The sequence below is a fragment of the Anolis carolinensis genome, chromosome 6 (assembly GCF_035594765.1).
Source record: "Anolis carolinensis isolate JA03-04 chromosome 6, rAnoCar3.1.pri, whole genome shotgun sequence".
NCBI lineage: Eukaryota > Metazoa > Chordata > Lepidosauria > Squamata > Dactyloidae > Anolis > Anolis carolinensis.
This window is the reverse complement of record NC_085846.1, coordinates 29,648,628-29,673,865: the sequence shown is the minus strand read 5'-3', so window position 1 is coordinate 29,673,865 and position 25,238 is coordinate 29,648,628. Positions and strand designations below refer to the sequence as shown.

Sequence of the window (25,238 nt, the reverse complement as noted above, 5' to 3'; positions counted from 1 at the left end):
TTTCAGGCTTGCTAACCACTTTTCTGGAAAGAGGAACCAAATCTAGTGCTGAATGTGTGCTACTATGCAGTTTATTCAAAGTAAGTTAGAATTTCCCAAGACACTTATTTACTATTTGATATGAATGATGCCTCCTTCTTGTTACCCAATTTTGGTTTCCTCATCTGCTCTGACTGAGAAAAGACAAAATATTATTTGAGCTGTAGGACTACTCTAAAGGGGCATGTGTCATGTATGTTCAAGCTGTTTTCTCTATGGGTCTAAAATTTTAGACAACATTTCTGCAACTCATTTGAAATGGGCTGTGCCTTTTTAAAAATTACAAGATGAATGTTTTTAAACAGTTAAAAGCATATGAAGTATTTAAAACTATTTTGATAACAGCAGACCCCATCCAGTCTGCAATGATGGGAAAGGATGATGTCTAAACCGGTATTCAGTTTCTGTCAAGGACAGAACGCCACAAGGTTCAAGATAACAGAGTTTATTGGATTACAGAACTCAAAAATGCCCGTAAAATACAAGGGCCAGGCAGTATTAGCCTTTAGGAGCAAAAAGGGACAAGGAAAAACGTTCAAAAGATAAACCGGATTAAACCGGAGTTTAATCCGGGTAAAAACAAACTGCTTGCTTCAGCCTGGGGATAAACAAAACAAAAGCCGAGGAACAAAAGATACAAAAGAATGCAACTAATTGGCAGCAGATTCCTCTCTGCTGCCAACACTGTGCTTAGAGTAACTTGCGTCGCTCCCACACACACAGCAGACAGGATTTCCAACACGAACAGATCAGCCAAGGATTGTAGCAGTAGAGTAGACCAGTTCCTTTCCGTAGATCAAAGCCAGAAGCAGACGTTTGTAGATTCCAAGTCCAAGAAGGGGGAAGACAAGCCGTGGTCAGTTCAGTCCGAGTGTTCAAAGCAGGAGATGGCGTCCGTCAAGAAGACGACGGAAGGTCAAGCTAATAAGAGTAAGCACAGGTTTGCACAAACAAATGCCCACACAATTCCTCCCGCCGTCTGACCCTGAATTCCAAAACAACTTACGTATCAGCACACGAAAACACACCAGTCTTCAGGAAAGCGTCCCACACAGATCCCAAGCGTTCGTCCAGATTACCTTGCCCAACGCAATTTGCAATTGCTCCCAAGCCCCATTTTATGCCAGTTACAAATCCTCATCACTGTCAGCTGTCCTCCTTAACCCGGGCGTTTCCTCATCACTTTCCTCATCAGAGCTGGAACACCTCTGACTACGCCCCACAGCATCTCCAGCTGTGGATCCCGTCCCATCCCTCCAGCTATACCATGGGTCTAATCCTGAAGGTCCCCATTCATCTTCTATCCCATCATGGCCAGTGGCACCCAATTCCTCCCTCACCCGAGTCCAATCCATCTCATCCTCCTCTGAGCTAACCAGCCCCTCCTCCATTCTCTCCGTAAACCCCTCAAAAGACTCTTCGTCAGATGGTGCTGCAAAAATGTCTCGCAGTCTTTTTCTTTCTCGCTCCTCGAGAGTATCTGACTCTCGAGGAGTCTTACGCCCACGTCTGTCAGTAACAGAGCCATGAGGCTCAATCATAACACTATCCCCTCTCACAAAGGCCTCCTCCCCCGATGGCGGAGAAGTGGCAGTGATACCCTCCGCTATAGCACCACGACGACTGGAGGTATCGAGTTTCAACAGCGAACGATGAAAGACTGGATGGACCTTTAAACTAGACGGTAAACGCAAACGAAACGCAACGGAAGAAATCTTTTTAACGATAGGAAAGGGACCCAAATACCGAGGCGCAAACTTTTCCCCAGCCTGTTTAATATGTTTGGAAGATAACCACACCAAATCCCCTTCTTCCAACTCCTCCCCTGCCTGCCTGTGGCGGTCAGCCTGAGTCTTTTGCGTTGCCTTAGCTTCCAACAGTAAGCGACGGGCAACATCATGCAATGCAGCCATTTCCGAAGTGCGGTACACAGGGTCCGAAGAGACCACATTGGTCGACGGCGCCACACCTCCCCGTGGGTGAAAACCATAAGTTAGCTCAAATGGCGTATGCTGACTAGACGTGTGCACCGCATTGTTGTAAGCGAACTCCGCCACCGGTAACCACTTCACCCAAGCCGTGGGTTGATCTAAACAAAAACAACGCAAATACTGCTCTAAGAGCCCATTAACCCGTTCCGACTGTCCATCCGTTTGCGGATGAAAGGCTGAAGAAACGTTTAACTTAGTCCCTAAGCACTCATGGAAGTGTTTCCAAAAGCGTGACACAAATTGCGGAGCCCTATCTGAAATAATCACCTCGGGTGCTCCGTGCAAACGATAGATGTGCTTGGTAAATAATAAGGCCAACGTAGGGGCCGCCGGAATGGTTGAACAAGGAATAAAATGAGCCAGTTTGCTAAATAAATCCACCACCACCCAAATACAAGTATAACCCCCAGACTTAGGCAAATCCGAAATAAAATCCATGGAAATGATTTGCCATGGCCTCTCAGGAACAGGTAGAGACGACAACAACCCTCTAGGGCGCCCAACAGGCGTCTTACTCTGCTGGCAGACAGCGCAGCTGTCACAAAAGCGCAGAATGTCTTGCCGCATCTTTGGCCACCAGTAGCTCCTGGTGATAAGCTGTACGGTCTTGAACCTGCCAAAGTGCCCAGCCATGGGTTCGTCATGGTGGGCTCTAATCACCTCCAACCTGAGGGCCCCCACTGGTACGTAGACCTGCCCCCTGCGTACCAATACTCCGTCTTGATCTTGTAGATGCGGCAGTATTGTACGGTTACCTGCTGATAGCAGCATCAGTTGCTCCTGAGTCCACACATCATCCCTCTGAGCCTCAAGGATCTGGTCATGTAACCCGAGCTCATTATCTACAACACATAGAGAGGCAGTAGGCAAGATGGTCTGACATACTACCTGCTCATTGGTCTTAAACTCCGGCTTACGGGATAAAGCATCGGCCCGCAAGTTTGCCTTCCCCTCCACGAACTGCACCTTGAAGTTAAACCTGGAGAAAAACAAAGCCCATCGGATTTGACGCTGGTTTAACTTCTTTGCTGTTTGCAAGTGTTCTAAATTCTTGTGATCAGATCTGACCACGATCTGGTGCCGCGCCCCTTCAAGCCAGTGCCGCCACACCTCAAACGCCACCTTAATCGCCAACAACTCCTTCTCCCATATGGTATAGTTCTGCTCGAAGGGTGTTAGTTGCCGCGAGTAAAATCCACAGGGACGCAAGGTCCCTGAGGAATCCTTCTGAGACAATACAGCCCCCAACGCGTAGCTAGAAGCGTCCGCTTCTACCACGAACGGTTTGTCAACATCAGGATGTGTTAGTATGTTGTCCGATTGAAAACTAGACTTAAGTTGTAGAAACGCATCGTGAGCTTCCCGCCCCCACACAAATGGCTGTTTCTTACGCAGGAGCTGCGTTAGAGGTACCGTGAGCTTTGCAAAATTCGGAATAAACTCCCGGTAGTAATTAGCGAAACCTAAGAACCTTTGTACATCCTTCTTAGTCTTAAGCTCCTGCCATGAGTTGACGGCGTCAACCTTATGTGGGTCCATTTTAAGTTCCCTACCTGACACTACATGACCTAGGAACTCCACTTCAGGCACATGAAAGACGCACTTGGAAGCCTTGGCGAAAAGCCCATTAGCCCGCAGACGGTGCAGAACCTGCTTGACATGTTGACGATGTTCTTTCTCGTCCTTAGAAAAAATCAAGATATCATCCAAATAAATCACTAAAAATTGGTCAATTAGGTCCCTGAACACATCGTTCATGAACCTCTGGAAGACCGCAGGAGCATTGCAAAGTCCGAAAGGCATGACTCGGAACTCGTGGCATCCGAAACACGTGTTAAATGCCGTCTTCCATTCATCCCCTTCCCGTATACGGATTAAGTTATATGCCCCCCGCAGGTCAAGCTTGGTAAAGACCTTGGCCCCTTGCACCCTTGATAACAGTTCCGATATTAAAGGTAGCGGGTACCTATCCCGAATGGTATATTTGTTTAGGATCCGATAGTCGCAGACCAGCCTAAGTTCCCCAGTCTTTTTGGCTACAAAGAATACTGGTGCCGCAGTTGGAGAGCTAGATGGGCGAATAAACCCCTTGGCTAAATTTTCATCTAGAAACTCCCGCAAAGCTTGCCTTTCCGGTACAGTCAAGGCATACAGCCTTCCTGCTGGCAATTTCGCACCTTCTGCTAGCTTAATGGCGCAATCATATGGCCTGTGCGGTGGTAATTTGTCCACTTCTCTTTTACAAAATACATCAGAGAACTCCCCATACTCAGCAGGCACTCCCTCCATATCAGATTGAGTAACATTCAGAGTGCAACAATCCTGCCTCTTTAAGGTCAATTTACGTGTCGCCCAATCTACTTGTGGGTTTACTACAGCTAGCCAATCCATCCCCAGGATCACATCATATCTAGGCAAGCTCGTAATATCCCACACAAACGTTCCCGTTACTCCCTGCACTTCCCACATTACTGCTGAGGTTTCATGGTTAACCACCCCAGTCTCCAGCAGTCTCCCATCTGCTCCTTCCACCCACACGTCGCATGCCTTGCGCACTCTAGGAATGCCATGCTTCTTAGCAAACTCAATATCTACATAAGAGACCGTAGCCCCTGAGTCCAGCAGTGCCAAAGTAGAAACAAGTTCCCTTCCCCCAACAGATAATGTAATGGGTACGAAAACATGCTTCCTCCCCTCAGTCGACTGCTTGAGGAGCCCTAGTGCGTTGGACTCACGTCGCACTAGGGCTGGCCTTTTCCCCGAAAGCTGAGAAGGTTTCACATTACAGTTTTTGGCAAAATGCCCAGCATTCCCACAGTACAAACACAACCCCAGCTGCCTCCTACGGCTCTTTTCCTCTGTAGACAGCTTTTTAAAGACCCCAAGCTCCATGGGCTCTTCCCCCATCACCACAGGTGCCCTGGTAACATGCATGGGTGGCGCACACATTGCTTTCGAGTGTTTACGAGCCTCGAACCTTGCGTCCAAACGCAGCACCTTAGCTACTAAGGCGTCCCAATTTTCAGCCGGCTCCAAGCGTGCTAATTCATCCTGGAGCATATCACTTAACCCAGCAGTAAATAAAAGCATGAATGCATTTTCCCCCCAATCCAGCTGGTGGCGATACAAGTTAAACTTATTTAAATAATCCAAAACAGTCCCCTTTCCCTGTTTCAAACGATACAGAGCCCACCCAGCATTCTCCGTGCGGAGAGGATCCCCAAAAGTGTCAGTTAATAATTTTTTGAAATCATTCAAATTGTCCTTGACTGGGTCATTTCCCAAAATTAAATTAGTGGCCCATTGTCCTGCGGGACCGGTCAACAAACTCAAAATAAATGCCACCTTGCTAGTGTCTGTAGGAAAAGCATGAGCACTGAGCTGGGAAAAATAAAGCTCCACTTGTGCCAAAAAGGTTGGCAACTTGCACCTGGTTCCGTCAAAGCGTTCAGGAGTCAAAACATGTCCTTTCACAGCATGAGCTGCTTGGCTGACGGTAAAAGCCGTTTGTAATTGGTCAAATTTGGCCCTTAACTCCTCCATCGTCTTCCTGACGGGTTTATTACTGCAATAAACTTTTTATGGGCGTTGGGCAATCTGTCAAGGACAGAACGCCACAAGGTTCAAGATAACAGAGTTTATTGGATTACAGAACTCAAAAATGCCCGTAAAATACAAGGGCCAGGCAGTATTAGCCTTTAGGAGCAAAAAGGGACAAGGAAAAACGTTCAAAAGATAAACCGGATTAAACCGGAGTTTAATCCGGGTAAAAACAAACTGCTTGCTTCAGCCTGGGGATAAACAAAACAAAAGCCGAGGAACAAAAGATACAAAAGAATGCAACTAATTGGCAGCAGATTCCTCTCTGCTGCCAACACTGTGCTTAGAGTAACTTGCGTCGCTCCCACACACACAGCAGACAGGATTTCCAACACGAACAGATCAGCCAAGGATTGTAGCAGTAGAGTAGACCAGTTCCTTTCCGTAGATCAAAGCCAGAAGCAGACGTTTGTAGATTCCAAGTCCAAGAAGGGGGAAGACAAGCCGTGGTCAGTTCAGTCCGAGTGTTCAAAGCAGGAGATGGCGTCCGTCAAGAAGACGACGGAAGGTCAAGCTAATAAGAGTAAGCACAGGTTTGCACAAACAAATGCCCACACAATTCCTCCCGCCGTCTGACCCTGAATTCCAAAACAACTTACGTATCAGCACACGAAAACACACCAGTCTTCAGGAAAGCGTCCCACACAGATCCCAAGCGTTCGTCCAGATTACCTTGCCCAACGCAATTTGCAATTGCTCCCAAGCCCCATTTTATGCCAGTTACAAATCCTCATCACTGTCAGCTGTCCTCCTTAACCCGGGCGTTTCCTCATCACTTTCCTCATCAGAGCTGGAACACCTCTGACTACGCCCCACAGCATCTCCAGCTGTGGATCCCGTCCCATCCCTCCAGCTATACCATGGGTCTAATCCTGAAGGTCCCCATTCATCTTCTATCCCATCATGGCCAATGGCACCCAATTCCTCCCTCACCCGAGTCCAATCCATCTCATCCTCCTCTGAGCTAACCAGCCCCTCCTCCATTCTCTCCGTAAACCCCTCAAAAGACTCTTCGTCAGATGGTGCTGCAAAAATGTCTCGCAGTCTTTTTCTTTCTCGCTCCTCGAGAGTATCTGACTCTCGAGGAGTCTTACGCCCACGTCTGTCAGTAACAGAGCCATGAGGCTCAATCATAACAGTTTCTTTACACATTTGTGACACTGATGCAGCGGAAAGGTAATGAGAAAAATCTGTGCCCTATCTTAGTGTCATGTGATTATGCACACTGAGCTAGCTGCCAAATGAATGAATTTCTATATGATTTGAATACCTCCTAATGAAGAAATTGCAAATTGGAATTACTGATTGTAAGAAATTGGGGAATGGTAGTTCTTTCAGATTAACTAAAATCATGCACAGGGACATAAACATGAGTTACAGAGCTAGATAGTCTCTAGATCTTCCTGTGGCAGGCTTCTCTCATTTTGGGATAGGGCCCATGGGCAGAAATTGCCCTGTGAAAGTCATGCATGCAGTCCTGATTTGTATCTAATCTAACAGGGACTCAATTGACCTGGACAATCCCCAGGAGGGTGCCAAAGCCACTCAGTTACTGGAGGGACTTATCCAGGAACTGCAGAAGAAGGCAGACCATCAAGTTGGTGAGGATGGCTTCCTTCTGAAGATCAAACTGGGTCACTATGCCACCCAGCTGAAGGTGGGTTTCAGCTTCTGGGGATATAGTAAAATTTGGGAAATAATTGAGAAACATTGCATTCAGGATTGCTAATGTGTGGGTGGGCTGTGGGGCCACTTGCTACTCTTTCCCATTCTTTCTACCCTGAAATGTCATTGTGCTGCTTCCTTTTCTCTATAGAACACATATGAACACTGCCCTTTGGAATTGGTGCGCTGTATCCGGCACATCCTCTACCATGAGCAGCGTCTGGTTCGAGAGGCCACAGATGTAAGTGGAAAGTGATTGGTGGAATGTGTTGTCGAAGGCTTTCATGGCCAGAATCATTGGGTTGATGTGAGTTTTCCAGGCTGTATGGCTATGTTCCAGAAGCATTTGCTCCTGGCATTTCGTCCACATCTATGGCAAGCATCCTCAGAGGTTGTGAGGTCTGTTGGAAACTAGGCAAGTGGTGTTTATATAGCTGTGGAATGTCCAGGGTGAGAGAAAGAACTCTTGTCTATTTGAAGCAAGTGTGAATGTTGCAATTGGCCACCTTTATTAGCATTGAAAGCCTTGCAGCTTCAAAGCCTGGCTGCTTCCTGCCTGGGCGGAATCTTTGGTGGAATGTCTGAATGGGGTTGAATGAGGCTTATGAATGGCAAGTGGTATAGTTGGTTAGAAAGTTATGGTTTAGTGAAGTGAATGAATGAATGAGAATCGTGAGACAGGGAAAGTTAGATGCAGAATAATGAGTGATGTTTAAGGCCTGCAGTAATTTGGACAAGAGAGAAAGAGAGTATGAGATATGTTTTAAATGTATTTGAAATTGTTCTGCTTTGTTACATTCAATTTCAGTTAGCAAAGTATTGTGTCCTTCTGGAATGCCATATATTATAATGCTTGAATTCAGACACAGTATCTGTAGTGAAAGCAGTGAATAAAGAGGGGTGATATAAGTTGGATAATAGCTCACATAGGTGGCATCTAGATGAGGGCATCTGGGAGGCCGCTGCAGTTGGTGGCCACAGCAAAAAGACAAATCCATGCATGGGTAGCAGACGGGGACAAAGGAGAACCTTCACTTTTCTTTGCCCCCCTCCGCTCCCAATGCATGGACTTGTCTTTCTGCTGTGGTGATTGCAATGAAATTTCGGGTAGTTCTCATATTTGGTGTCAGTGAAGGTTTAGGCATAACCTCATACCTGGTGGAAAAGTTGTGGGATAAAGGAAAAATCGTAGTGATTACCACTGTTTTTCTGTCCCTCTCTGCTGCTACATGTACAGAGCCCCTCTCCAGCCAGCAGTCTAGCTGATGCCCTGTCTCAGAAGCACTTACAGATTAACCAGACCTTTGAGGAGCTTCGCTTGGTTACACAGGACACGGAGAACCAGCTAAAAAAGCTTCAGCAGACCCAGGAATACTTCATTATCCAGTACCAAGAGAGCCTGCGTCTACAAGGTATGATTGTAGAAAGGCATAATGTCATTCCCCCAAGTTGTTGTGTGCACTGATTTTGGCTAAGTCAAGGTAAGGCTCATTGCAGATTCACATGGCATGTCTGGACAGGGTTAAGAAAACTTTTGTCTGAAATGATGATGAGTCCTCACCAGTCACTATAGAGTGGACAGTGCCAAGGTGAAGGACCTCAGAGGGTATCACCTCTTAAGTTCCTAAGCTGATTTTTCTACATTACTGATAAGCAGCTGAGAATGTCTTTCTGTCATTATGAAGTGCATGAGGTGACCTGGGAAGGTAATACTTTCTTCTTCCTGCTTCCAGCCCAACTTACTCAGTTGGCCCAGCTAAACCCCCAGGAGCGTATGACCCGTGAGCCTACTTTGCAGCAGAAGAAGGCATCATTGGAAGCTTGGCTGCATCGGGAGGCACAGACGTTGCAACAATATCGTGTGGTGAGTGCTGACATTCAAGTAACACACTGCAATTCCAATAAACCACAACATGCTTCTTCCTTTCTTCAATTTATCTTGATACTGTGCTTCTGATTATTAACCACACATGCACATTTGTTCTTTTTCTTCCTTAGGAGCTGGCTGAAAAACACCAGGAAACGCTGGCCCTGCTCCGCAAACAGCAGACAATCATTCTGGATGACGAACTTATCCAGTGGAAAAGACGGCAGCAGCTAGCAGGAAATGGCGGGCCACCTGAGGGCCCTTTGGATGGCCTGCAGGCCTGGTAAGTTAGGATGGCAAATTGGAAAGCATGAGAATGGGAATGAAGCAGTGCCTGTCTCATTCATTCGGTAAATTATGATGAATGAAGGCATCATCTTGGACAAGGATAGTAAGGATCAAGAACACATTTCCCTTGGCTATATAGTCCCTTTTGCATTCAGCAATGATAGACTGGGCTGTGTATTCCACATACTAAACTGAGTCAAAGTTAATCCAAAAAGAGCAAGAATTTTTTAAGAAGAAAAGATAAATTATGGAAGCAAGGCAAGGAGGAACTAAAAGCTACACAAAAGGCTAAAGCTTTGTCCAGTGGAGCTGTTATTCAACCACCCTTCTAAATCATCAGGCACACATTTCAAGAACATTAGTGAAGCAAGAAGGACTGAAAACTTATTTTTTTAAAAGAAAGAAAGCTGACATGCTTAGTAATTTGTAACAATTTATGCTTTGCAGCTTTGCTGTGTTGTTGTTGTTATATTTATTTATACCCTGCTTTATCTCTCCTGAAGTGGCTTAACATAAAAGCATTAGCATAACCATTTAAATAGAAATAGTATTTAAAATTTCCAGTTAAAAACTATTAAAACAAATTCAAAGTTAAAAACCGCAGCACCCCCTGAATTAATCTTAAACACCTTCATCTTTAAAAGCCTGCCTGAATAAAATGGTTTTGGCCTGCTGCCGGAAGGACAGCAGGGAGAGGGCCATTCTGGCTTCCCTGTGCAAGGACTTCCAGAGTCGAGCGGCAGCCATCAAGAAGGCCCTCTCTTTCATTCCCACCAACCGAGCTTGAGTTGAAGGTGGGATCAAGAAAAGGGCCTCTCCTAAAAATCTCAGGACCCGAGCAGGTTCGTATGAGGCGATGCGGTTGGCCAAATAGCCTGGACCTGAACTGTCTAGGGCTTTAAAGGTCATAACCAACACTTTGAATTATGCCCGGTAACAGACTGGCAGCCAGTGAAGCTTCTGCAACCGGGAGGGGGGGAGGGGGCAGTATCCGCTTCCTGTGGCCATCCCCAGTGAGCAACCTGACTGCAGTTCTTTGAACTAGCTGAAGTTTCCATGCACCCTTCAGAGGCAGCTCCACATAGAGTGTGTTACAATAATCCAGATGGGATGTAACTAAGGCATGTACCACTGTAGCCAGATATGGCTTCTCAAGGAACGGGCGCAGTTGGCACACAAGTTTTAATTGTGCAAAGACCCTCCCAACCACCGCCGATACCTGGGCCTCCAGGTTCAATGCTGAGTACAGGAAGACCCCTAAACTGCAAATCTTTATCTTCATGGGGAGCATTCTGCCCTCACGCTATCTTAACTACTTGGAAGGTGAACTGGCTGTACAGGGAACAGATCGGAGACTATATAGTTGTATCAAACAAGAATTTATTAACTGACAAAAATTTTAGACTTTCTCTCCTCCTACAAAGTCTTTATGAGGAGAGGTAAAGTCTTTGAGAGAGAGATACAGTTCTGGCTGAACTGAGGCTCTTGAATCGTTATTTCTTCTTATTGTCTCTTTCTTGTATGGTGTTCAGTTGTCTCTAAGATGGTCTCAATATTTAACTCTGACTGAACTTGAATACAGCTCCGACTGGATGTGCTATATCTGGCCTTCCTCCCTCTTCACCTTCCAGTCAGTACTGGAAGGCTGACTCTTCCAAAAACCAGAAGTGCCTTGCCTGAGGCTCTGCCCCTGAGGGGATTCTTAAAGGGGCAGGGCGACAGGCTTCAAATGCAAAGAGGCTGTCTAAACTAATCCACCAGAAACTACATAAAATATTAATCTCTCTAACTGAAAAGGTCTTAACTAGTGGTAAACAGTGAGGGTCTTTATGGGGCACTACAGGGAGTGTAACCCCATCCAGCACAGGTTGAATCCCTATTCCCTGGTCTGCCTTCTGACTGACCAAGAGTATCTCTGTCTTGGCTGGATTAAGTTTCAATTTGTTTTCCCTCATCCAGTCCATTACTGATGACAGGCACTGGTTTTGGGTCAGAACAGCTTCCTTGATACTAGATGGAAAGGAGTAGTAGAGTTGGACATCATCTGCATATAGGTGGCACCGAACTCCAAAACTCTGGACGACCTCTCTCAGCTGTTTCATGTATATGTTGAACAGCATGGAGGACAAAAGGGAGCCCTGAGGGAACCCCACAGGTCAATGGCCAGGGGTTCAAACAGGAGATCACCATCACCACTTTCTGGGTACGGCCTCTAGAGAGGACCGAAGCCACTGTAAGACTGTGCCTCCCAGTCCCATCCTAGTGAGACAACCCAAAAGGATACCATAATCAATGGCATTGAAAGCCGCTAATAGATCCAGGAGGACCAACAGGGACTCACTTCCCCTGTCTAACTCTCTTCGTAGGTCGTCCACCAAGGTGACCAAACTTGTCTCTCTTCCATAATCAGACCTGAAACCAGATTGAAAATGAATCTAGATAATTGGTTTCATCCAGAAATCCCTGGAGTTGGGAGGCCACCACACACTCCAAGACCTTATTCAGAAATGGAAAGTTGGACACTGGCCTATATGAGTTGTCCATTATAGAGGGGTTCACGGGTAGCTTTTTAAATATAGGTCTCACAACTGCCTCTTTTAGCAAGTTGGAACAAGTCCCCCCCACCAGCAAGTCCCCCTCTGGCCTGTTTGATCAGCCAGGAAACTACAAGGAAATTCTACAACAGGTGGAAAACAGCCGTAGCCTCTGTACTTTTGCATGATCAAGCCATACACACAATTCAGCTCAGCTGCACACATCTGAGATAAATAAAAAGGGCTTACAGGTCACATTAGGGCAAGGGTGGGCATTGTGCAGTCTGTGGACCTCATGTGACTGCTGGACCCTGTTCTTGTAGTCCTCAAAGCCCCCCAAAACCCTCCAAAATGATTTTATGTCAGCATGATTTAGGGGTCTATAAGGCATTTCACCCCAAAACTACAGGGAAGTTCAACAACAGGTGAAAAAACAGTCCTAGTCCCAAATAAAAGGTCACTTATAACCCTCCTGCCAAAACCCCCAGTTCCTAGCCCTATTTTCATTGGAGTCCTTCTCACCGTTTTGGAAAGTTCTTAGATTAAGATAGTAGCATTAAGAAGCATCATCAGGGCATGCTGTCCAGGGGGAGGGGGGGCTGGATCTCAGACAGTTGTCCACCTGCATTTGAGGAAATAATTTCAAGCAAGGCTTTGATGGAGAGATGGATCTGGAGAAAAAAAGACCTCCCTGATGTGTTTCTGGAAATATATGCAGAAAAGCAATATATTAGCACTTTCCCCTCTGTACTGTTAGGTCTCTGCACACTTGATCATTTGGAAATTTTCAAAATTGTTTTTAAAGCTTGGAGGTGACACTGATTATACCATTAGAAGATATAAAAATAGTGGTAGCGTACAGAATTTCTTTAGATTCCTTCAAAGCAACCTGTTCTTGGTCTTAGAGGCAGGAACAGATTAAAAATTCCACTAATGTACTGGCCACCAGTTTCCTACACAACTCACTTTCTTGTCAAGCCCAGTTTGAAAGTGTTGTTGAGTCTTTTTATAGTTATAATTGATGTCCCTAATTCAAGCTGTCAATTCAAGGCTAATTTCAGAATATTTTAGCTTTCATGGTATCGGATGAATCCCTCCAAATAATTTTTATGTTCTCACATGAATTCTTTGTCAATGGCCTTGTTGACATATTTGATTCAGTACAGGGTTATGTATATGATTACTCCCAGCATTTTTCTGCTGTTTGGAGAGCAATTCTTCATGCTGGGTCTGGTTGAGAGTAGGAATGTTGTCTGTATACCACCCTTATAACCCTAAGGAGAAGAGCTGATCCCACCTTCTCAATTACATCTTACCTCTGCTGCTGATCAGAACATGGCTTTTATGGGACTTCTGAGCAGAAGAACCCTAGCAGGGACATTCAGTCTCAGTTTTAGAATCCTGAATTGTGTAAGACCGCATTTTACTCCTAGCATTTTTCTGCTGTTTGGAGAGCAATTCTTTATGGAGGGTCTGGATGAGAGTAGGAGCATTGTCTGTACACCATCTTTATAATCCTAAAGAGAAGAGACAATCCCACCTTCTCAATTACATCCTGCCTCTGCTGATAATCAGGACATGTCTTTAATATTCTGGCTGTATTGCACTGGATGACATTCCTAAATTGTGAGAAGATAGTTTTTGTGAGAGTCCTGAGCAGAAGAACCCTAACAGAAACATTCAGTCTCAGTTTTAGAGTCCTGAATTGTGTAAGACGGCATTTGAGGACCTGCTGAGCAGTACTACCTTAATGAGGACAGTCAGTCTCAGTTTTGGAATCCTGATTTGTGAAAAGATCACAACTTTGAGTGCCTACTGGGTACTATGACTCTGACTGGGATAGTTGGCCTCAGTCTAGGAGTCCTGAATTGTGAGAAAATTGTTTTTGTGTGGCAACTGAGCAGAACAAAGTTTTGGAGTCTTTGATGGCCTGCTAAGCAGTGCTATTGTAACAGTCATTTCTGAAGATATTTTCCTCTTTTTTCTGCTTTAAGAGAAATCTTATTTATTCCCCAGCTTGCCACCCTAAGGGCAATGGTTTGTTTTGAAATGTATTTCAGCCATTGCCCACTTGCCCACAGACTTCTCATTAGAGTCTGAGGACAATGGGGAAATGCTTGAGGCACAATCTACACAATCCCAAGGGGAGGATCAATGTGTCTTCACTAGGAGCTCAAATCTGAACCCACTTTATGTCATGACAGCACATGTTAATGGGGCATATGACTAAAAAGACCAGCTATGCATTCTGGATGGTGCAGCTTCAGCCACATAGGTGAGTGCTGGTCATCCAGATGTTTCCCCACTGCTCCTCATGACTGAAAAAGTAGAGTGTCCAGATGGCAGATGACGTGCTTTTGGGGCATGAAAAGTTTAACAATATCAAAAGCAGTGCAGGCCTGACAAGGATCTGGCTGTACTGTTGAGGCCCTCTAGAGGCCAAACAGAGCAAAAACAGTCACAAAAAATGCACTCCTAATTCTTCCTTTGTTTCTTTTTTTCAAAAAACTCACAAAATGTTCAATTTAAAAATAGAGAAAAAATCATCTCCCTTTGTTTCTAAGGAGAGGGAAGGGGAATATGCTGGAAGAACACTGGTGATGGTTTCTCCCCTTCAATAAGCTAAAAAGTGATGTCATATTTCACCTATCTTTTCTATAAGGAACTCTGTGTCTTCAGTTTCTCTGATGGCTTTAGATAAGGAAGAGAGAGAGTGATAGCCAGATGAGGGGAAATATCTTCTTTGTATGTACAGTCAGCCCTCCACATTCACTGGGGTTAGCGGAGCTGGACCTCCTGTGAAAGTGAAAAACTGCATATAAAGATAGATGTTTTTATTTTTTACCTGAGATAACTTCTCTAGGAATTTGTAGGCCTCCAGGCACAATGCTGTGGTTAGCATCTGGATAGGATCACACTGGAAGAGTCAGAGATTCCTATAGAGAACCTCTCGGTATGTAATCAAATCTGTGAAAGTGCTTTAACATTATTTTAGTTGTGCACCACCCTGAAATCTCATGCTATAGTGAAAGATAAAAATATTTGTATAAATGAACACATCCAGATGAGGCTCAACTATAGAGAGGAAGGGAACACCATTTTACTTTTTGAGACACACCTCAGGGACACGGGTTCATAATTTTGGGAAATTCTGGCACAGTGCTTCTGTCTAGGTTTCAGTAGTGTTTGGTTAGGGTCACTTTTTCAGTTTCAGCTTGGCTAATGGTGGAGGTTGTGGAGATAAGATGTCTATAGGAAGACCTATATGCTTAAATGTCCACAGCAAGGATATGACTAGAATGATTAGTTAGCGACCTGGACATCTTTTGGATTCAACTCATCTCATTTATGACTGCTCGCCTTCCTACTCCATCCCTAAACCGCTTCTTCTTTCTCAAGGTGTGAGAAGCTGGCTGAGATAATCTGCCAGAATCGTCAACAAGTTCGACGTGCTGAACATCTCTGCCAGCAACTGCCTATACCAGGACGCATTGAGGAGATGCTGGTTGGACTCAATGCTACCATCACAGACATAATTTCGGCCCTGGTCACAAGGTAAGTAAATGACTGAAATGGGCAGAGTATTTTTGTTTGTTTTTTGTTTGTTTGTTTTTTTTGTTTGGTTTTTTTTTTTTTCAAGAAAGGAAAGCACGTGTATTTTGAGAGGGGATTTGAAATGTGGCATGAATGGTTTGTTGATAGTGTTGCATTCCACTCATCTGTTATGAAACCACAGGAAATATATAGTTTCTGAAATGTTGGGAGTTGCATCTTTTAGTATTGGCTTCTAATTTATTTGCAAAAATGTTGGCTAGAATTCTCTTGGGGATGTATGATAGTGGGCTCCAGAACTGGCCAATTCCATAATGTCTGTATCTACTAAAGTACTGTATTGTTATTATGTTACTCTTTAGGGGAGCCAACATAGTAACTGATGGGTTTTGTTGTGCCTTGAGATACTGGCTATGGAGTGCCGACGTGTTCAGGACACTCTTTCCAGTGTCCCATTATTCATATTTTCAATTAGTTGACACAGTTTTTCAGTTTCTCTTCTATGTAGCTAATAGATGTAATGTTACATAACATAGACTGTGATTCATTTTTCTGTTATACCTAAATATGCTAAATAATAATAATAATAATAATTTTATTTCTTATCCACCTCTCCTTGTGACTCGAGGAGGTTTACAGAATAATTAAAACACGTACACATTGTAAAAATACCACAAATACACTTATTACAATGTATTTTATAAAAAATACATATTAAAATGTATTTCTACAAAATACATATTAAAATACACAAAATAGAGATTAAACAAAGAACAGAAGTTTAAAATTCATGCTTAAAAACTGGCTGGGTAGGCTTGCTAGAAAAGATGGGTCTTTAGATAGTTTTTAAATTCCCACAGCTCATTTAGCTGGCAGATCGTTCCATAGTCTTGGGGCGGATGATGAAAAGGTCTTCTGGGTGGTGGTTGCTAGTTGCGTTCTGGCTGGTTGGAATAAACACCCCCCAGAGGACCTAATTGTGCGGGGCAGATTGTACGGGAGAAGGCGATCCTTTAGGTAACCTGGACCCAAACCATGTAGGGCTTTAAAAGTAAAAACCAACACCTTGTACTTTGCTCAGAATCTAATTGGTAGCCAGAGGAGTGACTTTGGAATATGTGTTCCTGTAACTAATCTGACTGTTGTATTTTGAACCAACTGGAGTTTCCAAATTTGGTACAAAGGTAGCCCAATGTAAAGCGCATTGCAGAAGTCCAAACTTGAGATTACCAGTGCTTGCACTACCATCTTCAGGTCCTCCAAATCTAGGAAGGGGGTGCAGCTGGCGTATCAGCCGAAGAGGATAGTAAGCACTCCTGACTTTCGCATCTATCTGGGCTGGCATTTGAAGAGACAGATCCAGGAATACTCCCAATCTGCAAACATAGTCTTTCAAGGGGAATGTAACCTCCATCCCTAGATTAGAACCCTTGATGGCAGACACCTCTGTTTTGTCTGGAATCAGTTTCAATATGTTTTTCCTCATCCAACCCATTACCTCCTCCAAGCATTCAATCAGAGGAGGTACACTATCCTTAGTTAGGTAAGATAAAGGTAAAGGTTTTCCCCTGACATTAAATCCAGTCATGACCGACTCTGGGGGTTGGTGCTCATCTCCATGTCTAAGCCGAAGAGCCGGCGTTGTCCGTAGACACCTCCAAGATCATGTGGCCGGCATGACTGCATGGAGCGCCGTTACCTTCCCGCTGGGGCGGTACCTATTTATCTACTCACATTTACATGAACTGCTAGGTTGGCAGGAGACACTATCCTTAGTTGAATCTAAAGACACCAAATGCAATCTGATTGTGGTAGCTGAGCGGGGCCAGAATTGCTTACTTTCTGAAAGGAATACTTGGGTGTGTTGGCTGTATTCCAAGGAAGGCAATGGCATATCATTGCTTAAGAGAACCTTAAGAAATTCATGGGATACCAAAAGTCAACAGGCATAGATTCATAGAATGATAGAATCATAGAGTTGGAAGAGGCCATATGGGCCATCCAGTTGAATTCCCTGCCATGCAAGAAAAGCACAGTTAAAACACCCCTGACAGATGGTCATCCAGCCTCTGTTTAAAAACCTCCAACAAAGAAGCCTCCACCACATTCCGAAGCAATGAGTTCCACTGTTGAAACCGTTCTTAAGGTCAGGAAGTTCTTGTAATTTGAACCCAATGCTCTGAGTCATAGTCTCCAGGGGCGCAAACAACATGCCTGTCCCGTCTTCCTTGTGACATCCTTTCAAATGTTTAAACATGGGTATTATGCCTCCTCTCAACCTTCTCTTCTGCAAGCAACTTGAAGGCATATTCATTATATTATGATATTTACCTTGGACCAGATCTTGAAAAAGTTATATTTTAGACAATTTCCCCCAGAACCAGCACCTTAGCATGATGGCCAACAAATACATATGAAATAAAAAATATGTATCAGAAATAGTAGTTAAAGGTTCCCAAATGTAAAACTTGAAAATGTTACTTGCTGGAAATAAAAATTAATAGAATGTAAATAGTCTATACTAGTTAGGAGAGTCTGGAAACTGTCATCTAAAAAAGTAATGACTACTTTATCTCAGTGTAGAAGTAATGTTTCCCTTCGTTTACTCCCTTCTCCTTACAGCACCTTCATCATTGAAAAGCAGCCTCCTCAAGTGCTGAAAACACAGACCAAGTTTGCAGCCACAGTAAGGCTGTTAGTAGGTGGAAAGCTAAACGTTCACATGAATCCCCCTCAGGTGAAGGCCACCATCATCAGTGAGCAACAGGCCAAAGCCCTTCTGAAGAATGAGAGCACCCGCAAGTATGTATAATCTTCACACACCACTTGTGTCAAGAAACAGAGGGATTTGGCAAAGAAAGCAAGGAGAGAGAGTACACAGTACTAGAAACCATGAAGAGAAAAGAAGTGGAGCTGCATGTAGAGGCATGCACTTGAATTTTATTAAATATTAGTCAGAATAGTTAGTCTTCACATCTGGAAAGCAATGGACAGGAGTGATATAAGAATACATATTAAATACACAAATGTTTTCCCTCTTTAATGCAGGAAGATAAGGAGCTAAAATGCAGAAAAGTAGAAATTTTACCCTAATCTTCCTTGTCCAGAACTTTTTAAGCTTCTTTATGTAACTGCTTTCTTGCTGCGTGCACTTTAGGTCTCATGCCAATTAGACCCTTTATGCCCAGTACATTAGTACAGTCTGTTCTTGATAAACTTTCTCCTGAAGAGATAGAATGTGGGTAAACGTTTAATGACATGATAGTAGCTTACTGCAAGACTGTCAAAAGGGCATAAGGGGAAAAGTGATCACCCACTTGTTGTCTTTTTAAGATGTATATGTATGCATATGTTCTGTTAATTGATTTTATTCTAATAATTTAATTCTAGTTTTAAAAATAACAAGGTTTTGGTTAAACAATTTGCAAAAAACTTCATTCTCTGACAGGTAGAGTCTCATCATTAGTCTTCCCATGATGAACAACTGGACACTGTCCATGGGAAGATAATAAATTGCCCATGATGCAGTGCTTGTATTCTCCAAACCACAATTATTTTCTTTTGGCAGTGAAAGCAGCGGTGATATCTTGAATAACTGCTGTGTAATGGAATATCACCAAGCAACTGGAACATTGAGTGCTCATTTCCGCAACATGGTGAGAAATATCTTCACTAACTCCTGATCCATCTTCCTAATTCCATATTGCCTTTTTACTGTTTTCAAAAATGTTATTAATACTCCAATGCTAGTTTCCAAGAAAAGCATAGACATGTATGGTAGATGGGACATCTTCTAAAGGCAGAGTTGGATAGTTTTTGATGAATGCAAAGGGAAATGTTTTTAAAAAATCTTTTTATATTTTTCTACTGGTACAGTGAACACTAGGTATCCATTGGGGTTTAGTTTCAGGACACACACACACACAAACCTCATGGATACCAAATCCATGGGTGCGCAAGTAGCATTATGACAGAATAGATTGATGTCTCTTATGTAAAATGCCAAAATCAAGGAATCATCTTACTAGTTTCAGGCTGTGAATATGAAGAACCGACTGTATGCTTACATAATGAAACTTTCAAACTGTATAGTCACTGAAAAGCTCTTTGAACAGATCAATTCATGCTGAGATTTATCCCCTCTGCAAATCTGCCTCACTGGATAGTTCATGTGTGTAATTCTCCCTGTGTTCCTCCATGCATATTGCTTCTATGCTCCTGACAGCATGCATGTGCTTTTTCCCTTCTGTGTCTACTTCCCCCATCCCTCTCTTCCGTAGTCTTTGAAGCGGATCAAGCGCTCAGATCGGCGTGGAGCTGAGTCAGTGACTGAGGAGAAGTTCACCATCCTCTTTGAGTCTCAGTTCAGTGTCGGAGGCAATGAGCTGGTGTTTCAGGTGAAGACATTGTCTTTGCCTGTCGTGGTGATTGTTCATGGTAGCCAGGACAACAATGCCACTGCCACCGTGTTGTGGGACAATGCTTTTGCGGAGCCGGGCCGCGTGCCCTTCGCTGTGCCTGACAAAGTGATGTGGTCACAACTCTGTGAAGCTCTGAACATGAAGTTCAAGTCGGAAGTCCAGAGTAGCCGAGGGCTCACTAAGGATAACCTTCTCTTCCTGGCTCAGAAGCTCTTCAACAGCAACAGCAGCCACATAGAAGACTACAACAACATGCCTGTCTCCTGGGCTCAGTTCAACAGGGTAAGATGCTATGACTGTAGGGAATTGGGTAACAACCACAACTCCTTTTCCCAACCTGTTTCCATTTCCAGTCTAGGAAAGTCTTCTTCCCAGCCTGTTTTGGCCATCATCTCCCTTGACCTCTCTTTGTTGTTCATGGTTGCTCAGGCTGATGAAAGTGTGGTCCAAAACATTTGAAGAGTTCTAGATTCAGGAAGAGTAAAAAGACTAGAAAGTAATTTGGCCTGTAAGCTATTCCTATCACCACATCTGTAGCTTTTCTCTTACTCCCTATCTGTGCTACACTGGCCCTGGATCTTAAGAAGCCTGAGAACATACCTCTGCTGAGCTTTGGTTTCCCATGGCAACCTTTGCGAGTCTGACTTTCTTAGTTCCAAATCTGTAAAAGGGCATAATAATGATCCATATGAGGTAAGAAAGAAGGGAATTGAGATTTTGACAATATAGTGCTATAGTAACAGCTTATTATCGTGTGTGTGTGTGTGTGTGTGTGTGTGTGTGTGTGTGTGTGTGTATATGATTAAAGCTTCTTTTGACTGTGGGGATTATTCACATAATCTTCATTACGCTAGCAAAACAGCTTTGAATTGAAAAACAAATAACTTTGCAGTTCAATTTTAAATATATATATATTTTTAGTGGGGGAGATGGAGAACATTTTTAGAGGATAATAAAAATGTATAACTGAGATTGGATATTAACAACGGTTATGTAAAAAAAATGTAAACTTAACCTGCAATAATAAAAAATGACTTTTTAGTCTTCCAGCAAGCATATGGACAAACTGAGATTTGAAGTCTGTGCTTCCAACTTCAGAATGCATTCTTTCAATCACTATGCTATACCAGCTCTCCAGATGTTTGATAGTCTGTGCTTTCAAGTTAGCTTCTTAAAGAATGCTTGCTGGGTGCTGGCTGTGTGAATAGTTTGTCTTCAAAGTCACTCATTTGACACACCATCAAAAATCTTGAAGTAGATTGAAGTGTAGTTGGCAGGGTCAGTATTTGAGCTCTGCCAGCACCACTTGCGCAAACTTTCCAGTGCAGTGTTTCTGATTTAGATTGAAAACGTGACCTGACACATGGATAAAAGTTGTATATATCTGACTTAACTCCATAGACAGATTTTTCATCTCCTTGAAGAGCCTCCTGTGTTAAATTGTTCAAATCCATAGAGGCCATTCCTGCTGTTGATGTCAGCCAGCTGGGAATCAGCATCCAGTTAACTTATGGATAGCATGTGGAGTTTATGAGTAATGGGGCCGCCTGTGTACTTTGCTACTGTATCAGTCGGTGCTTTTTGTAAACCATCAAAGGACATATAAATATACTCTGCTGCCTTGAAAAGACTGCAAAGTGAGATACAAACAGAAATGTTGGTCTCTTGTTCTATTTGACTAGGAGAATCTTCCAGGACGAAATTACACATTCTGGCAATGGTTTGATGGAGTGATGGAGGTCCTGAAGAAGCACTTGAAGCCTCACTGGAATGATGGGTGAGATCCCTACGTACCTCTCTGCTCTGTTCTGGGTTTTCCAGGGCGATAATTCATTGCAGCCTGATGTCCTTCTCTTTCTCTCTCTTTACAGGGCGATTCTAGGTTTTGTCAATAAGCAGCAGGCCCATGATTTATTAATCAACAAACCAGATGGAACGTTCCTCCTGAGGTTCAGTGACTCTGAGATTGGTGGTATCACAATTGCCTGGAAGTTTGATAATAGTGCGTATCTTAGTTTCGCTAGAGAAATGTTGCATTTTGTCTTTAACTTTTCTGAGGGTGTTTAATCTGAATTTTCTAGGCAAAGGTAGTGTCAGAGTATGGGTGGGTTGTTTTTAACACAAGCAGTGCATATCTTTTACTCAATTGTTGCTAGGCCTTGTTCCTACAAGTATTATTTCTTTTGCTAATATATTGTGCATTTCCTACATTTCTGTCATAATTTTTGCATGCAAGTGTTTTCCTGTGTTGTATAAACTTTATTGAAAGTGTATCATCTATTGAACTACATTTTGTTACATTGTGCATTTATTGGGCTTTTTTGGGATCAATGTATTTTCTTAATAAATTCATCCAGTTTCCTTTTCTTCACTGTGTATTCTCATATGTAGGGTTAGACTACATATTTGCTACAGCAACTGTGCTCATAGCAGCTGTAGTAGTTATTAGTTCCTCACCACTATCTCTGCAATTGTCTTGCATTTCTTTGAAAGTATTTTTCTTCTCCTAGTTGCACACAGATCTGTTTGTTGTATCTTAATGCTATGTTACGGCCATGTTTAATTTTATAGCTGACAGAATGTTCTGGAACCTGATGCCCTTCACCACCCGTGACTTCTCCATCCGGTCACTAGCAGACCGTCTTGGAGATCTCCCATACCTCCTTTTTGTGTATCCTGACAGGCCTAAGGAAGAGGTCTTTTCCAAATACTACATGCCAGTCCTTGGTGAGTTTGAATTGCTAGGAAACTGATCTGATCTGTCCAGCCACAATCCATCCCAAAGCCTGTATTCCAAAAAAAAAAAAAAAGTAATGTCACAGTAATGTTTCCCATTCTGATGGATAAATGCAAATATATCTCTGAAGACCTCTAGTAGAGGGATCTAGGCAGTAGTTACATTCAATAGCGACACCTGTTTTTCCTCTGGTATTCAAATAACTTTGTGGTACTGTTATCAAGGCATCCTGTTTCATTCAGGATATGAAATTATTTTAAGCTATTGGTAGTTTTAATTCCATTTTAATGTACTCTATTTGTTTTAATTCTTAAGCCTGGCTTGGGGGGGAAATGTGATATATAAATAAAGTTTAGTAGTAGTAGCAGTAGCAGAAAATCATCGTCATCATTTATGGCTCCAAAATTTATTTATTTATTTACAGCATTTTATATTCCGCCCTTCTCACCCCGAAGGGGACTCAGGGTGGATCACATTACACATATAGGCAAACATTCAATGCCTTTTAACATAGAACAAAGACAAACAAACATAGGCTCCGAGCGGGCCTCGAACTCATGACCTCCTGGTCAGAGTGATTCATTGCAGTGATTAATTGCAGCTGCTCTCCAGCCTGCACCACAGCCCGAGCCCAAAAGGACTGACAAAATGTCTGATTGAAATTGCCATGGATAGTACCACAATAGTTTGGAACATGCCACATTTTCCAACACTAGCTCACCGATTCCTAGATCCTTGGATAGAAGCTGAATCATTGAAGGTCCAAAAACTATTCCAGACAAAAATATATGGTAGACAGTGAAACTGAAATAAGAACAGCAACAACAGACAAAACCTGTTATTAGAAGAAATCAGCTGTGATTCTAGTATTGATAAGTGCACTGGAAGCAGTTCCAATTGTACTGATAAAACATCTAAATGAAGTCAACACAGATTGGATAACAATAGCACAGTTACAAAAAATGACACTTCTTGAAGCATTCCACATTGTCTGACGATACTCCACTGATTCCTAGATTCTTGGGTAGAATCTGAATCACTACTGATCCAGAACTACTCCTTTTTTGTGAAACCAATCTAATAACAATGGCAAATAGACAATATTTATTTTTTTAAAAGATAAAGGCTGTGATTCCAGTAGTGATGGGTGTTCTAAGAGCAATTCTAGTTGGGCAGATTGAATTTATCTGAATGAAACTTCTATAGATAGGATCACAGCAAACAATTAACAGAAAGCAACATTGCTTGCAACATGCCACATTATTCAGCAATATTTGACTGATTCCTAGATCTTGGATAGAATAGAATTGATGGTCCAAAAGCCCTGTCGGTAATACCTGGTAGTCTATAAAACCGAATTATATGTATTATGCCATAAGGGCAAATGCATAAAGAGGTAAGGTAAAGGTTTCCCATGACATTAAGTCCGACTCTGGGGGTTGGTGCTCATCTCCATTTCTAAGCCGAAGTGCCGCCGTTGTCTGTAGACGCCTCCAAGGTCATGTGGCTGGCATGACTGCATGGAGCGCTGTTACCTTCCCACTGGAGCAGTACCTATTGATCTACTCACATTGGCATGTTTTCGAACTGCTACGTTGGCAAAAGCTGGGGCTAACAGCGGGTGCTCATTCCACTCCCCAGATTAAAAATGCATAAAATAGATTAAAAACAACTCTTCAAAGAGAAGTGAAAATAACAAAGGCAAAGGAGAGGGAAGTTGTTATAGTAGCTAGACTTGAAGTGTGTAGATTTAAAGAAGTTGAAGTTATAGGTGAAATTGATTTGTTGACACTTTTTCTAAGTGGCCAATGTGATTTTGGGTGCAAACAAACATTTTTTTACTACTTATCAGAAATTGGATTTGAAACTGGAGTGTCAGTGAAAGTAGCATTTTCACATCTCTTGAGACTTGTTGCACAAAGAAATGCATTTCTGCTCTGATAATTCACATGTGTTGATGCTGAGGTTTATTCATTTCTCTAAAGTGAAGTATACACAGAATGCAAATGGCTAAACATTTGAACTGTTAAAAATATATATATAAACATGCTTTAGTCACTGGAAGCGCATATGTAAATTAGAAAACTGTGTACAGAAATATGCACATTGAGAAAATTCAGTAAAACTACACGAAGTCTTCCAATTCCTTATGAGAGAGCAGGGACACAATAAGATGAACAAAAAACATTCAACGGTTTTTCTGTGTCTCTGTAATGCAGTGCAGAGATTGGGGGTCAAGATGTTTACCTTGACCGATGTAATAATTCAGTACTTTCCCTCCTTTATTGTTTTGCAGCAAAAGCTGTGGATGGATATGTGAAGCCACAGATCAAGCAAGTTGTGCCAGAGTGAGTTTCATGGAAGAAAAGGGTGATGATGGTGGTTGGGTTTTTATGAGAGGGGAGTTTATAATTATGGCATGGAGGGGAGTAGATGTCTCTTAAAACTTTGGCTACATATTCTCTGCAGCACCTTTTTCAGAACTCTGCCTTCAGTTAAAAGTCCTGCTGCATTTCCCTTGAGGTTTTATTTTTCAAAACCTGA

The 25,238-nt window shown here is 43.0% G+C and overlaps 1 protein-coding gene across 3 annotated transcripts in view; it reads left to right on the top strand.

The window, feature by feature from the left end:
• The window catches only part of LOC100566752 (signal transducer and activator of transcription 5B), a 107,422-nt gene that overhangs the window by 73,632 nt on the left and 8,552 nt on the right, over window positions 1-25,238 (top strand). For all 3 annotated transcript variants that reach the window (XM_008113411.3, XM_016994596.2, XM_062958018.1), the window contains 13 exons: window positions 7,131-7,287; window positions 7,447-7,536; window positions 8,533-8,707; window positions 9,029-9,159; window positions 9,294-9,445; window positions 15,384-15,539; window positions 18,159-18,338; window positions 19,105-19,192; window positions 19,817-20,239; window positions 21,640-21,734; window positions 21,829-21,959; window positions 22,529-22,684; window positions 24,991-25,042. In XM_008113411.3, coding sequence (XP_008111618.1) covers window positions 7,131-7,287; window positions 7,447-7,536; window positions 8,533-8,707; window positions 9,029-9,159; window positions 9,294-9,445; window positions 15,384-15,539; window positions 18,159-18,338; window positions 19,105-19,192; window positions 19,817-20,239; window positions 21,640-21,734; window positions 21,829-21,959; window positions 22,529-22,684; window positions 24,991-25,042 — 1,986 coding nt within the window. The remainder of the gene's footprint in view (window positions 1-7,130; window positions 7,288-7,446; window positions 7,537-8,532; window positions 8,708-9,028; window positions 9,160-9,293; window positions 9,446-15,383; window positions 15,540-18,158; window positions 18,339-19,104; window positions 19,193-19,816; window positions 20,240-21,639; window positions 21,735-21,828; window positions 21,960-22,528; window positions 22,685-24,990; window positions 25,043-25,238) is intronic.